General features: G+C 44.9%; 1 protein-coding gene across 20 annotated transcripts in view; it reads left to right on the top strand.

Annotated features, from left to right (window-relative positions):
* CAMK2G (calcium/calmodulin dependent protein kinase II gamma) overlaps positions 1 to 13496 on the top strand; it is a 122143-nt gene extending 108647 nt beyond the window's left edge. For 6 of the 20 annotated variants that reach the window (XM_054832754.1, XM_054832751.1, XM_054832753.1 and 3 more), the window contains 6 exons: positions 1571 to 1684; positions 3366 to 3491; positions 6163 to 6238; positions 6737 to 6831; positions 7943 to 8188; positions 10776 to 13496. In XM_054832754.1, coding sequence (XP_054688729.1) covers positions 1571 to 1684; positions 3366 to 3491; positions 6163 to 6238; positions 6737 to 6831; positions 7943 to 8175 — 644 coding nt within the window. In that variant the 3' untranslated portion in view covers positions 8176 to 8188; positions 10776 to 13496. Of the gene's footprint in view, positions 1 to 1570; positions 1685 to 3365; positions 3492 to 6162; positions 6239 to 6736; positions 6832 to 7654; positions 7853 to 7942; positions 8189 to 10775 lie in introns of those variants that run through there. The other 14 variants (XM_054832760.1, XM_054832757.1, XM_054832759.1 and 11 more) reach the window with 4 other exon arrangements.
* The last annotated feature ends 807 nt before the right edge of the window (positions 13497 to 14303 follow it).

The following is a 14303-nucleotide window of genomic DNA, read 5'->3' as shown; positions in this document are numbered from 1 at the left end:
ATCATACTCAGCCTGTTGTCTCTGAATGGAAATGATTTTTCTTGTCCTTGACTGAGATATCAGTAGAGGGAGAGGCTGAGAAGAGATTTCACACCTTTCAGTGACCGTATCATAAATATTCTGTACTTGTAAAACTCTTCAGATGAAGAAGCTCCGAGTCCCATGTCTGCTCATGTTGTTTGAGCAGCTGTCCTTTTCCTGACCTCCCTAAAGAAGGACGAGCAGACATTTTCCTGAATGAGCAGGTTCGGGATGGGTGAATGCAGTTTGCATTCTGAGGCAAATGCGTTAATAGTTTGCATTTTGAAGCAGAGGTATATTCTCATTCTCCCTGTAGTCAATCAGAGTTACATACCCAGGGAAAAAATCAATGCTGACCCTGTGGTGTAGCAGCAATGTCACCTCTGTCAGCTGGGCTAGTTCCCGATGCTTTTCCTGTGGCTTATCACAAGCTGCTGGCTCCTCTTCTGAGGAGTCACAGGGAGCAGAAACATGTGCCAGTGAGTGAATGAGCTCTGCCATACAGATTGTTTCAGATAAGACCTAACCTCACTACAGGACAGTACTCTAGCTCCCACCTTTTTGCCAAAGAGTAATCCATGGTTTAAGAACCTAGCTTTGAGGGAAGAGAACCAGATGGTTTGGGTAGTGTGGTAATAAAATCGATTAATCTAATCTCCGCTGGATATCCATCCAAAACAGGTACTTGTCCACAGCCTTGTCTCCTTTGGCAGCTTTTGTTCAGGAGAGATCCCAGACTTCAGCCAGTTGAGCTAATGGGTCCTGTAAGTCAGGAATAGGAATGCTGTGAGGAGAGGAAGGCTAGGACTGCAACAGTAGGTGGGGGGAAGGAGGGCAGTTGGTCAGGGCTAAATCTATGCAGAATTGTATAGGGTTACATTGCTACAGATCAAAACTGAGGGGTTTTTTTTGTCAGAGGTTAGAAATTTTATGATTTTAATGAAAGGGAGCATTTGAATGGTGGTTGGGAGAGAAGGAGCTTGCACAGTAATGGTTTGTGCTATGGCCAGCTCTGGTAATTTTAGTGCTTCAGCTTTAAGTGTAGCAGTGTTCACCAGTGTTCCTTTTCAACTCCCGCCCCTCCATGTTTTAAGTTGAGCAAGCACTCAAGCAAAACTAAATCGACCAAAAGCTTTGGGGATGTTGGAGTTCTCAGCATTCTGCAGAGCCATGACCCTGGGAAAAGGGAAGCACTTGTGCAATTCCTCTGCCAATTTATTTTCAATAGACAACAGGTTACACAGATCTGTTCTGCTGTGGTGTAGGAGACACAGTCTTGATCCATCAGTGACAGTTGCCTCAGGGATATGTTGTTTCCACTGTGGTGGGGCTAAAGGCAGCACCCCTCCCCGCCCCTGTGTCATTCTAAATTGCACAGCAGATCCATGTTGTAGAGCTGTCTACTTGGCTTTGCCCTGGAGGATATTCCTGCATGTTTTGTGCCCAGCATTGTGGTTTCTTTAATGTTCTCCTATTTCCTTTCTCTTTTTTTATTTACTGAACTTGCGTGTTTTGTTTGTGTTTGTGTTTTAATTCCCTGCCATGCTAGCTCCCCCTCACTCCACCGGGGACGGCAGCTCAGTGCTTGAAGGACGGAGGCACAGTGAGAGCAAAACACAGACTGAGTCCATGCAGTCCCAGCTTTCTCTCTGTTTCTCAGCCAGTAAGTCCAGGGGTGCAGTGCTTCATGGCATCGTTTTCCCACCCCTCCCTCCACCTTTCCCATTTCTCCTTCCCCAAGATTTTTCCTTTCCTCAACTTCCTTCCAGAATGTTGATTTTTCATTTCCAGTACTCCAGAAGAAAAAGAAATCATCTCCCTTCCTGCAGAATGCCCTCCTTCGAACACTGAAAATTTCCAAACCTTTCCTTCCCTTTTTGGAAAAAAAAAAAAAAAAAATCAGAACCTCATCCTAGCTAATTTCATTCCCTTGCTTTCATCAGGGCAAGATGTGGAGTTCTCTGCAGAGATGCTGCCTTTTGGGGTTTCCTTGGGCAAGTCACTGCATCTCTTAGTTTTCCTTGTGGTAAATGGGTTCAGCGGTGCAGGTCTGCTTACGAAGGGAAAGCATGGGGCTGAATTCAGTCTCGCTCGTCAAGAACTTCTGAGCACCCCCCCCCAGACATGGGTGGTGCTCAGGAAGTACAAAAGAAAAACAGTTTTTATAGACTGTTTCAAGGATGCTTTGGAAGGGAGGCTGTGGCTGCTGGAAAACCCCTCAGCATTTCTGAATCCGTTGTCAGTTGCTCTGAGTGAAAATCCTTGGATAATGTTGGCTCTGAGGGGCATTTCTCTGTTGTGAGCTTTACCTTGCGTGTCTGTCTGGCTAGCTCAGCTGGTACCATGGTTAGTCTGCCAGTTATGGTACCCTCTGCCTGATCTCTCCTGAACTGGCTGCCTCTGTAGAGGAGCCTGTGGCTGAAAAACTCTGAAAATGGATATGAAAAAAGCTAGTAGGTTGGAGAAAATCTGGGTGGGATTCCCAGCCTTTCCCCTACACAGACATACCGTACTAGCTGCCTGACTATTTAAAGTTATAATGGAAGGATCCTGAATGTGAGTTGGGAACAGCTGGAGTATTTGATTCCATTCAGGTCGGTCTGGGAAGGAAGGAACAGGCATGCCCTCTTCTGTCTCTTCCCGTCTTCTTCCCTGGTTTCTTGTACACAGCACCAGGATCTCATAGGATGCAGCAGTCGGAGCCTCTCTGTTACTTATTTTTGAAGTAGCTCTAAGGGCGTCAAACTGCTGGCTTGTGAGGTGCAATGAGAAAGATGTTTTGCCCAGCCAGATCGGAAGGGAAATGATCTCTTCTGAAGTCCTTTTTGCTGTGAACTGTGCATCATTGCTTTCTTATTAACTCCTTCCTCTTGCTCATAGCGAGGCCCTGCTTGGTACACTCAGGAGTGCCAAATCGCTTCTCTGCCAAGTGGGGCAGCATTCTCCCACCCTGCTCCCTTCCGAGTTGAGATTTGCAGTGATTTGGATGCCCTTCTTTTTTTCCCTTTCACTCAAATCTCCTACTTGCCCTCGTGCTGCTCTGTCACTACCCCAATCAGTGTTCTAGGTCACCCTCAAACTACCTCCAGTAGCATTAGTGCAATTCCTACTGTGCTCTGGGGGGTCTTCTGCACCAGTGCCAGGGCAGTCCCCCCCCCCGAGCAGTGTCCAGCCCGGCCGATGCATGACAGAGGCAGGAAAGCGGGTAGAGGTTGCTGGGATGTGGATGTCTCTGTGTGCTGACAGGGGTTGGGGCTGTGTGTATTTGTACCTCTTTGTTGGTTTTTATTTTGCTTTCTGGTTTTTGTTTGTTTATTATTTTAATGCTTACGTTTGTTTTGCAGCTACACAGTCTTGTGAAGAGAAGCTTCTTGCCTGGGACAGCCCAGGGCAGACATTGGAGTTAGAGCGTGCTCGGTCGGAGCCTTTGCTAACTCCAGTAGTTCCCTTTGTACTTAACCGTGCACCGTGTAAGTTAGCAGCTGGGTAGCAGTAGTGGAGTAGTGCAACTAATACTAGTTACGTAGATGTAAAGCTCCCCCCCCTTCTTCTCTCCACCTCTGTGCCTCTCACCCCCCGGCCGTCCGAGAAGGGGGCAGAGCGCCCCTCTGAGCTCACCGCTGCCGCCAGGCGCTACCGGAGGCAGGCACGGCCGCTGGCAGCCGGGCACAGGCACGGCGGGGCCGCCGGCTCCCAGCGCCGGTCCCGCCCGCCGCGCCCCGGGGCCACTCCCGCCGCGGGCGGCGCCGGCTGCAGGGAGCGGCGGCGGCCGCAGGGGGGCGCCGCGGTGCCGCGGGCCGGTGCCGTGGGGAGGCGCGGGGGTGGCCCAAGGCCGGCCCGCCCGCAGGGGAGCCCGGCCGTAAGCTCTGCCCCGGTGTTCAGACTGAGCGCCCCTAAAAATGCTGCCCTGGGCGCTGCCACGCCTGCGGCCCAGCTGCGGTCTCCTGTTGGCAGTACTGCTGCAGCAGTGCTGGCAGGCCGCTGAACCGGGACTGCCTCTTAGGTTACTCAAAAAAGCAGAATAGCCGTGAGTCACACTTTTATCTGTGCTGGTGCATGCTTGCCTCCCTTTTGTGCCTCTCTGCAGTGTAAGTTAGGACGGCCTGTGGAATCATCAGGAGTGGTGGGCGCGAATGCCTTACCCCGGGACGTCCCGAGGTGCTCTATGCTTTAGAAAAAACAGATAACCTCTTGTGTGCTGGTTGTAGCTCGGGACATGTAGTAAAAGCAAGAAGACAAGCACAGTCTGATGGAATGGACTTGTGTTGAAGGATAGGGTCGATGCTGCTGCATAGTGACACTTGGGAAGGGGGTGCAAATCTACTTGGGATGAGTCAGCACATGGTGGCTGTGGTCTGCAGATTTCCTTGCTCCTCCCAAATAGAGCCTTTCCCATGGACTCTTATCTTCCGGATATTGCACATGTTTGTGTGTGCTCTGCATGGGAGGGAGGTCCAACAAGTAGCCCTGCTTCATGTGGAAGCAATTCCAGATGACTTGCTTGTCAAGACATTTTTCACAATAGACATAGCCCACTGTGTTGTTTTGATCCATTCCTTGTATACATCTTTCAATGTGCAGAAATCTATACGGCCTGAGTGGCAAAACCAGCTCCCTTACTATTATGAGCCAGATGTGCCCTATCTGAGATGCTTCTGTGGCTGGCTGGGTAGCATAATTCTCTTAATTGATTTCCAGAGTGGGTGCAGAAATCTTTCATAGCCAGTGAGATTATCATCTTGTTGCTCTGCAGCTGCATTTATCAGTGGTAGGATGAGATACACATGTGGATGAAAGTTTACAGGGCAGAGCAGTTCAGACTAGCATCTTCTGGCATGTGGAGTGGAATTCAGCTTCCCTGACTTGGACATCTAAAGATGGTAGGTTGAATTTAAACACCATAGCCCTAGTGATGGGCATCTGAGATGCCTCAGGTGAGACTTCCAGAAGTGCCTATTTCTTTCAGGGCCTAAAGGAGGAACAGTCAGGTGACTGCTTCCATTTCAGACACCTACATTTTTAGATGCCTAAGGACAAATAAATTCCACTTCTGGTGGTAGGAATTGTAAATTATTTGGTGATATTGAAGACAATGCTAGAGCACCTCCTAAATGCTTGTATAATGTGCAGAATATTCTACCTGCAGGGAAAGTGCGAGGAAGGCTGAAGAGATGTGAGGGTGTGCATACAGGATCAAGCATATATATGGTGTACATATAGTCATAGAACTAGAATTATGGTATTTAACAGAGCCGACCCAAACTTTGCGAGCATTAAGGACTCTTGAGATCAGCATGGGTGATGGAACACCTCAGAGGGGATGGGGCCTGGGCAATCAGCTGTGGAAAACCAAAAGAAGAGAGTGCAGAGGTGCTGGCCAGAGAGGGGCCAAATAACAGTAGGCAGTTGTCCCTATCTTCATTCATCTTGATACCAGTGTGTTGGGTTGGGTTAATGGCAGTGCTGTCAGAGCGCTGAAGAGAGTTGTGCCATAGGGATTGGCAGAAGCCTGAGGAATGGGGTACATGCTAGTATATAGCTAGGACCTGTTCATCCAACCCATCCATCCTGCTGTGGTGGTCTTTAGCTTGCGGAAGTCATCCCTACATGTCCCAGTTGCCTGTTTGCAGCGTTCATAATAGCTGAGGTATTGGTGATGGTGACAGGCAAGTCGTTGGGATACTTTTTTCCAATTGGCTTGATCTGTGTAGTGGCCATTTGTATATGACCACTGTGGTGAAGGGTTTCCACATCTTAAGCTGCCAGACAAGTGCTTCACATTGGCAGGTTCACTGACATTCATTGGTCAGACTCCCCAGAAGCACCTCAGGCTGTCATTCAGGAGACACCTCTGGTGCCTTAGACCTTTCTAGAAGGGAAAAAAAAAAAAAAAAGAATATCACATCTTTATTTCCTTTTTCACTGCATTAATGGGATCACCATTTCCCTTTCATATCACTGCCCCCCCTAATCTCATGTGGATGGCTGTCATTACTGCATATCTCCAGAATGCAGGGAGTAGCATCCTATGAGGTCTAGACTAACGGTGCTCTGCAAATTGCTTGTAGGAAGCACCTCCTAGCCCCATATTCCCATTGAAGTCTTATGCCTGGTTAAATTGCTCTTTCTTCTTGTCTGCAGTGCGTAAGCAGGAGATCATTAAGATAACAGAGCAGCTGATAGAAGCCATCAATAATGGAGACTTCGAGGCTTATACGTAAGTATAGATGTCTTCTGACAGGTTGTTTATCAGTTTGTGTGCAAGTGATGATCTCGCTCCTGGGTATGAGGAGTTGTAATGCAGTCAGGGATGGTAAAATTTTTATGCTTTTTAGCCTCCCTCAATTAGGAGTAGGGATATGGAAGAGCTCTCTAAATGAACATCAAGTAGAGGTCAGGTATCAAACAGCAACAGGAGTGACAAAAGGAAAATGTCCTGGCTTTGTAAGAAAAGTAGGGCAGAGGGCAGTGAAATGGGCAGAAAGAGAATAAAAGAAAAGTCCCAAACCCAGAGGCTTGTTTTATGTGAAATGCCAACTAGCACCAACTCCGTGTTGTTGCAGTACGACTGAGTCCTCCAGGAACTTATTCCTTGGAGTAGGGAAATAGTTAGGTGGATGCAGGGTGTAAGTCAAATGCCGTACCAGCACTTCATTGTGTAAATGGCCCTTGGGCTCAAATACAGACTGTAAGCCTGTGGTGCTTTTCTTTGCAGAAAAATCTGTGATCCTGGCTTGACCTCATTTGAACCTGAAGCACTGGGGAACCTGGTTGAAGGAATGGATTTCCATAAGTTTTACTTTGAGAACTGTGAGTGGGTAGATTTGGTAACACCAACAGCCTTCTCTCTAGTCTTTCTTTATGCCACATTTTGGGGGGGAAAATTGCCCTTGTTTTTACTGGCTATCAGAACCAGCAAGAACTCGATTGTGCATCAGTTATGATGCATTTATAAGAGCCAGGATGCTTTATCTCAAAAGCCTTTTCCAGCGACAATTTCAGTTCTAACCCCCAGATCCCTTCACTGTAGGCATACAGTCTGCCCGGTGCAAGTATTTTGTAAGCATGGACTGCAGGAGCTTTAAAAGTTTGAGGCACCGTATTTCCTACTGATACCGAAATGGAAAAAAAGAGCATATTTTGATGGAAAAAACATGTATTTTGGGGGTAGATATACTGAATGGTCAGACATAAAGATAGTTATGAGTCACACCTTCACTTCGAGCTTTCCCTGAATGGTTTCAGGTCTCTAACACTTAATGAACCCATTACGTGGATACAAGGGTCACCTTGTCAGCCTGGGGCAGGAAAGAGTTGGGAGAAATGCTATCATTTATACCAGTGAATTTGCTTCCCTTTCTGGATGTCTCCACAGAATGAGATAATTGAAATTTAAATCCTGAGGTGTTCAATTTGTTTTATTTTGGTGGTTAGGTCAAGGTCCTTAGTACAGGCAATTCCTAGTCCTCTAAGTATGCAGAGACTGTCTCTCTCAAAAGCCTGTTCTGGAGTGATTTTTACACTTCTCTGAGGCTTGTTCATATATAATGTAGGCCTAGCTTAAAGATATCCTGATTATTGACTCATTTGCAACAATATTCTGTAATTAAAAGATCTTTTCATGTAACTGAAGAAGCAGCAGCACTGATGTTGAAAAAGTGGCGAGTATGCTTTGCAGAAGAAGTGGGAACAAAGGGGCCAGGGGATTCTGGGCAATAAGAAGTGTGCAGTTTCCTAAGGAGAAGAACAGGTGATAGGGGAAAGAATTGCTTGGATTTTGCCTGGAAAATTGCAGGAGCAATTTTTATTGTATCCCAGAATCCAGTGGAAGGTGAGTAGAATACAAAAGAGGTTGGAGGCTGTGGGGGGCTGTTCCTTCTTAGTAGTAAAATGAAGCTGATGGTTTTGCATGTTCTGCCAGTACTGTCGAAGAACAGCAAGCCAATACACACCACCATCCTGAACCCCCACGTCCATGTCATTGGTGAGGATGCTGCCTGCATTGCGTACATCCGCCTGACACAGTACATCGATGGCCAAGGCCGGCCTCGCACCACGCAATCTGAAGAGACCCGGGTCTGGCACCGCCGAGATGGCAAGTGGCTGAATGTCCACTACCACTGCTCTGGAGCTCCTGCAGCACCTCTCCAGTGAGGATCAAATACGGGTATGGACCATCAGGGAAGGAGTATATCATACACACAGCTAAGGCTGCTGTATGTGGGAATTCAGTATTCAAGGCTGTTTAGCTGGCTATGAGAGAACCATTTTTAGTTGTCTGCAGGCCAGAAACCTTCTGCTGATCAGTTGATGTTCCTTTCTCTAAGCCCTGTCCTCTGGACTCAGCAGGATTATCTGCCACTCCTGAGAAACTGGAGTCATGTGCCAGACGGTTGTTCCTGAGCGTAGCTACCCTTGTAGCAGCAGTGCTTCCTCCCAGGTACTCAGCTCTGTGCTGGGACACAGTGCTAATCCAGAGCAGAGAGGAAGAGTATCTCATGCTGTGCACAGGTTTGCCAGCTGTCAGAGATCTGCCTTTACATGCTGGTGACCTCAGAGAACTTTTTTGATGAGAATGTCATGTTCTAGAGAGGGTATTGTAAAATCTATGTAGAACAATTTCTGTGCCATAAGGGTAAAGGTTTATTCATATATATTTTACTACCGTTTTTCTGACTAGCAGAAGCTATTTAGTGTACAATTTTGAAAAAACTCAGAGGAAAAAAAAATCTAACCAAATAATAATGTCAGAGGATTTAAAATACTGCCCCAATTAGCTTGCCACAACTCAGCATTGGAGGAAACTGATTATAAAATTTGACATGAAGAAACAATTGTTGCTTGCTGCTGAAGGACAGCAGATCCATTTACTTCTGCAGCATTTAGGCATTCTTGTTTATTGTCTTACTGGTTTCTTTCAGTTAGATGTACAAATGCTTTCTGCCTCTTTTTGTTTTATGCTGAAGTATATGCCACGTTCATTTTAAAGATCTAAGTTTCCTAATCTTAGGACCTTTTTACTAAAGATTTTCTACTTAAGAGCAAACGTGAAAAATATCTACACCTGGGAGACAAGCTTTTTTTAATGTGGTCCTTTGAGGATGAACCACTCAAGTATAGTTACTTCTTGAGTCCTAGCCTTGTGTACTACTTGGGACTAAGCCAAGAGCAGCTTTTATTCTTATGTGTTGTGAGGATTCAACCCTACTGAAGGCAATGGAAAGGAATGTGAACTATCACAGCAAACTGCAGAGGTCACAGATGGAATTTGAGAAGCAAAAGCCAGTTGGGGGCACCAGAAGCAGGGAAGCTTTCAAGAGAGCTGCACAATCAGCTGAATTTCCAGGGAGTAAGGCAGTGAGAAGGATAAAGCCTTTGCAGGGAAACAAAAAATAACTTACTTGCTTCAGTTTTCATCACAGAGATGCTGAGGGAGACTTCTGTCCTGGATTTAGCCCCAAAAATATGTAGAAGAAATTATTAAAGATCAGTATGGCTCAGTGGCTATGCCTAGGAGTTCTGAGGAAGCTTAGGAATGGAGAATCTTAGCTGCTACAGAAGAGGTACGTTTCCTTGACTTGGCTGGCTGCTGAAATGTTGCACCTCCTCCAAAAGCATGTGCTGGTGGGTTTCTGAAAACTGCGGAGCAGAAGCCGTTTCCAAACCACAAAATGTTGGTTAAAACAATATTTTAAAAAAACCCAAACCCCATAAATTAAACTGGAGTTGAAATATTTGCATGCATTTCTGGGTTCTGAAGGAGGTGTAACCACATGCAATTGTGAGTGGGGTCAGTGTGGGCAGCCCCCATCTAAATACATTGAATCATTTTGGAGCAGCATTCCCATGTGCAGCAAAGGGTAAGGATGAAGAAGGAATGAGATGAATAAGAATGCTTAAATAGAAATCAGTGGTTTGTTCTCACCTGGAGGCAGAGTTCAGTTTGGGGTAAGTTATCTTAAAAGGAAACTGCAGCCATAAAAGAAGATTGGGGTTAATCAGAGGACTTTGTGTAGAGAGTAGGAACCGAGAAGGGAGAAGACTAATAAGAGATTTTGCAACAAAGATTTGCAAACTAAGAAATGGTAGAAAGAAGATTTTGGCTATGCTTTCATGGCAGGACAATGCTAACAAACATGAAAAAAACCCCAAACTTAAAAGTGATCAAAATAAATCCAGTAATTTGACACAAGAATATTGACTAGGAGGAGCCTTTGCTAAAAGCAGTCATCAGGGCAACAACTTTGCAAAACTGCAGAAGAGCTCATACATTTATTTAAATATTAAGAACATTCAGAGACAAAATTACTGAAGACTTAAACCAAACCAAAACAAAACAAAAACCCCTTTTCAATTCAAGGCAAAAGCCAATTGGAAGTGAGGCAGAAACTTAGGACCAGAGCCTTTGATCACCCCTTGGGAAATGTCTTCAACTTCTGGGACATGTCACTATCAGATAGTGGGCCCAGGTTTGCTCCAATCAAGCCATTAATTAATTTTAACAAGTAGTTAATTTTCATTGGCACACTCAGCCACCTGGGAGGGAAAGTGTGTGCCTCTTGTCTTCAGGGCTCTCTTCACGAGCCCCAGTCTGTGCTGTGTTGGGAAGGGTTTCTGCCTGCACCAAATCATTACCCTGTAGAAAACGTGGTTTCTTAATTGTGTACAGCTAATGTTTGGCTTTATTTCCTTCCATCTTCCATCCCGTTCTCCCCTCTCCTTTCTGGGTGGACACTACCTCTTCCTGATCACAGCAACTTGTGGAGATACTCAGCTGGAGGGCAATATCTTCTTAGCAAGCAGCTCTGGAGTGCCTGAGTGACAGCAACGGTCATGTCTGTTTTGACATTAAAAAAAATAAATACAAATTACAAACAGGCAGCAGCCAAATGCACGAAACCCTGCATGCATCTGATGCTCCGGGCGCTGCCTTTCTGTTGTTTTCCATGGATCCATCGTGTCTGTTTCTGCTGTACGAAGGTGTTTTTAAATCTAAAAAAAAAAAGACATGTTGTTTGTATAAAATAAAAAACAGGAATAATGCTAAATAAATGACAGATTATCCAACGTGCCCCCTCCCCCAGGGCTAAGAAAATGGCAGCAGCTGGAACATCTTTCAGAAATGAAGTGAGGGGGAAAGCAAAAGTGAAGGAGAGAGAAAGAGAGAGGGAGAGCAAAAAAGGAGGCGGCTTGAGCAGCGAATGGCTGAACTGTGCTCCGCAAAGCCATGGTGGAAGTTAACATCGCATTCAGGCTGTGCTGCGACTTCAATCGGTGAGAGGTGGCAAGGAGACCCCAGAGGAGCCGGTGTGAAGACTGGGGTTCAAGAGAGAGGAGGCACTTCTCTTCCTGTTGCCCAGCAGACTGACTTCAGCCTGAGTTTCTTCTTTGATTTCTGCACAGCAAGAACGCTATGGAAAGCTGGTTGCTCGGCTGATGGATCCCAAAAGAGACTTTTTTTTTTTAAGAAAAAAAAAAAAAACCAACAAAATGGAATGTTGATTTAAAACTAAAGGTGGAAGTAGGGATTAAAAAAAATGGGTTTAAGTGAATATAACTTAAATAGAACCTTGCTCTTCAGAGATACTGGTTTTAGAAACAGCCACTACCTGGCCAAACATGGAGGTTTGAAGCCAGCTTATTTAATTTAACAAAACAAAACAAAAAAAGCATTGCATTAAAAGCAGAGATTTTAGAGGAAGAGGGTACATGTATGGGATTTTCTATTTTTTTTTTTCTTTCTAGTAGCATAGTTGGGATCCACAGTACTGCAGAACACGTGTTCCTTAGGAAGCAGACAAAAAACTTAGTGTTATGTTCTTCATGAAGACTTGCACATACACTCCTATATGAGGCATAAATAGCGTGTGTTTTTTATACTGAAATATATGCACCCATAGAATTAAAGGGGTTCCCTGGCCTCCTGTTTGATTGGTTTGGTCTCCAAGTAGAATAGCCGTGGGAGCCAGCAGCCCCAGCCAGGTGCTTCTCCCCACCACTAACCCATCTGATGTTTGTAAGTGTCATGTTTCCTAGTGTTTATTTGGGTAATTTTTCTATTTTTTACAGTGATGTTGTAACACAGAAAACTATCAGATCAGAACCTCAAAAACTGTAGCGAAGGACTCCAGGCCACCTCCCTGTGTTGCCTCTGGTTGTTAGCAGATACCTCATGAAGCAGAGGGGAAAGGGAATTAGCACATGTGATCTGATGTTTGTCCTTTGGGCCAATTCATCTTCCTTTCTTGTCTTTGCTGCAAAAGGAGTCCATTTCCTTTATTCATTGGGTAGGGAATGTGGAAGTGTTTTGTTGACCTTACGGAGGAGGGAGCCTAGCCCCCAGAAGAAAATGGCCTTTCTGGTGGACCCGATAGGATTTGTCTTGACTGAGGGAAGGCATCACTTGCAGAAGTTGGGATGGGCTTTTACCTGAATTTTTGTCTACCCCTAATAATTTTTTGGATCTTTCAAAGGAGTTAAAGCGATTGCATTGACAGCATACTAAATGTGAGGCAAACTTTTTACAGACTACGGAAGAGAAGAAAGCTAATTTGGAATTTTAATCCTTATTTATCAGAATGCAGAAAATAAAAGCTGTTGCACAAACTGGAGCTGTCGCTTTGCAACAAATAGCTCTCTGCTCCCGTTGTTAGAGAGGTGCTATCCCACACCAGGATTAGATCAGCTAACCCCTGATGAAGGAAAAGACCATCCACGCTTCCCAGGTTTGTCTGAGCAAATACCCTTTTTGTCCTCCCTCCACCACCCCAGGGAGGAGTGTGAGGATTGAACCCATGGGGGGCAAACACTAAATTTTATTATTTTGAAACATTTTTTTTAAGGCAGCACTAAGCCAGTGAGTGAAGTGGAAAAGTGAAAAGCCTTGATATTTTATTCAGTTGTGTTTTTTTTTAAAGCCACAAAGAGAGAGCAAACAGGAGATTACAATTATGCCATTTAAAAAAGATAAATACAAAACATTATGCATGCCTTCTTTAGGTCTGATCTTCCTTGTGTCTTTACCTGATTAATAATTAAAAAGAAAACCCTCTGTATTAAGTACTTGCATCTTTCAGAGAAAATTTAAAGAGAGGAGAACTCTTGGGTTTTTTGGTTTTGCACAGTCTTGGAGACAAACTCTCTTCTGGGTTTTTTTTTGTTTGTTTTGTTTCCTTTTAAGTTAATGAGAACCTTAGCTTGGTATGGCCATTATCAAACACAGCTGTACACCTTTAGCATTCTTAATGTTCTCTTATGGGGCTAATATAAGCATCTATATAATATATATTATAAATATCACATTTTAAACAGGAAATGGAAGGCATTTGATGCAGAATTTTTGCATGATATAGAAATAATTAAAGTTAGCTAGTGTTTGTTTGTTTGGTCTGAATGTTGGTAGAACCTTCATAGCTTTGTTACAATGAAACCTTGAACTGAAGATATTTAATAAAATAACATTTAAACAGTGCAAAGTTTTGTGTGTCACATTTTTCTCTTAAACCATGGGACAATGTAGAATTGGCACTTCTGGGATAAGAGTCAATCCACAAAGCTTTTTTTTGGTGTCAGTACATCATGTGATTTAAAAATGTCATGTTTAAAAAGGAAAAAAGGTAAGTGGTACCATACCTAAAGCAAAAAAATACTAGCATTAATAAAAACAAAGGGACAACAGAACCTGTTAAAATGAACTTAATGGAATTTCCCTGCCAGACCATGGGATAACAAGAAAATGTTGCTTCTGTTCCTGACAGCCTGACCCTTGGCAAGCCTACGCTGTTACTTCTTGGACTTTGTTTTCCTCACCAATATTTCAGACTCTTTGTGGGAGAAACCACCTTGCCATTAGGTTTGCCTGATGTAAACATGCTGAACTCAAGTTGGGTGGCAGCTCTTGTATTTGTGAGCTAGCGTATTTTGTGTCCTAGATGGGATGCTCCTGCGGAGGCATAGGTCAAACCACTCACCTGTACAAATTTGCCTGGTCTAGCAGCATAAGCATGATTTCCCAACAGCAGTTAGAAGTTAGTTGGATTTAGCCTATTTTGTTTCTGTACTGCCTCTTGTTACTAGTATTTCATTTATGCGCGCTTGGGTAAGCTTTGTTCCACTCAGGCCTTCGCTGCTTTGGCATTTCTCTTTTATTTCCCACCTTGCTCTGCTCATGCTCCTGTTGGTGCTGCTCCCCGGGGGCAGGCGCGCTCAGCGGTGAGCCTGCAGCGTGTGCTGCTCTCGCCTTCTGCTGGGACCCCTGCCCCCCCGGCCCGGGGGGGACAGAG

This window comes from Grus americana, chromosome 7, assembly GCF_028858705.1.
Source record: "Grus americana isolate bGruAme1 chromosome 7, bGruAme1.mat, whole genome shotgun sequence".
In the NCBI taxonomy this organism is placed as follows: domain Eukaryota; kingdom Metazoa; phylum Chordata; class Aves; order Gruiformes; family Gruidae; genus Grus; species Grus americana.
Note: the sequence above shows the minus strand (reverse complement) of the source record. Positions and strands in the feature narration are given on the sequence as shown.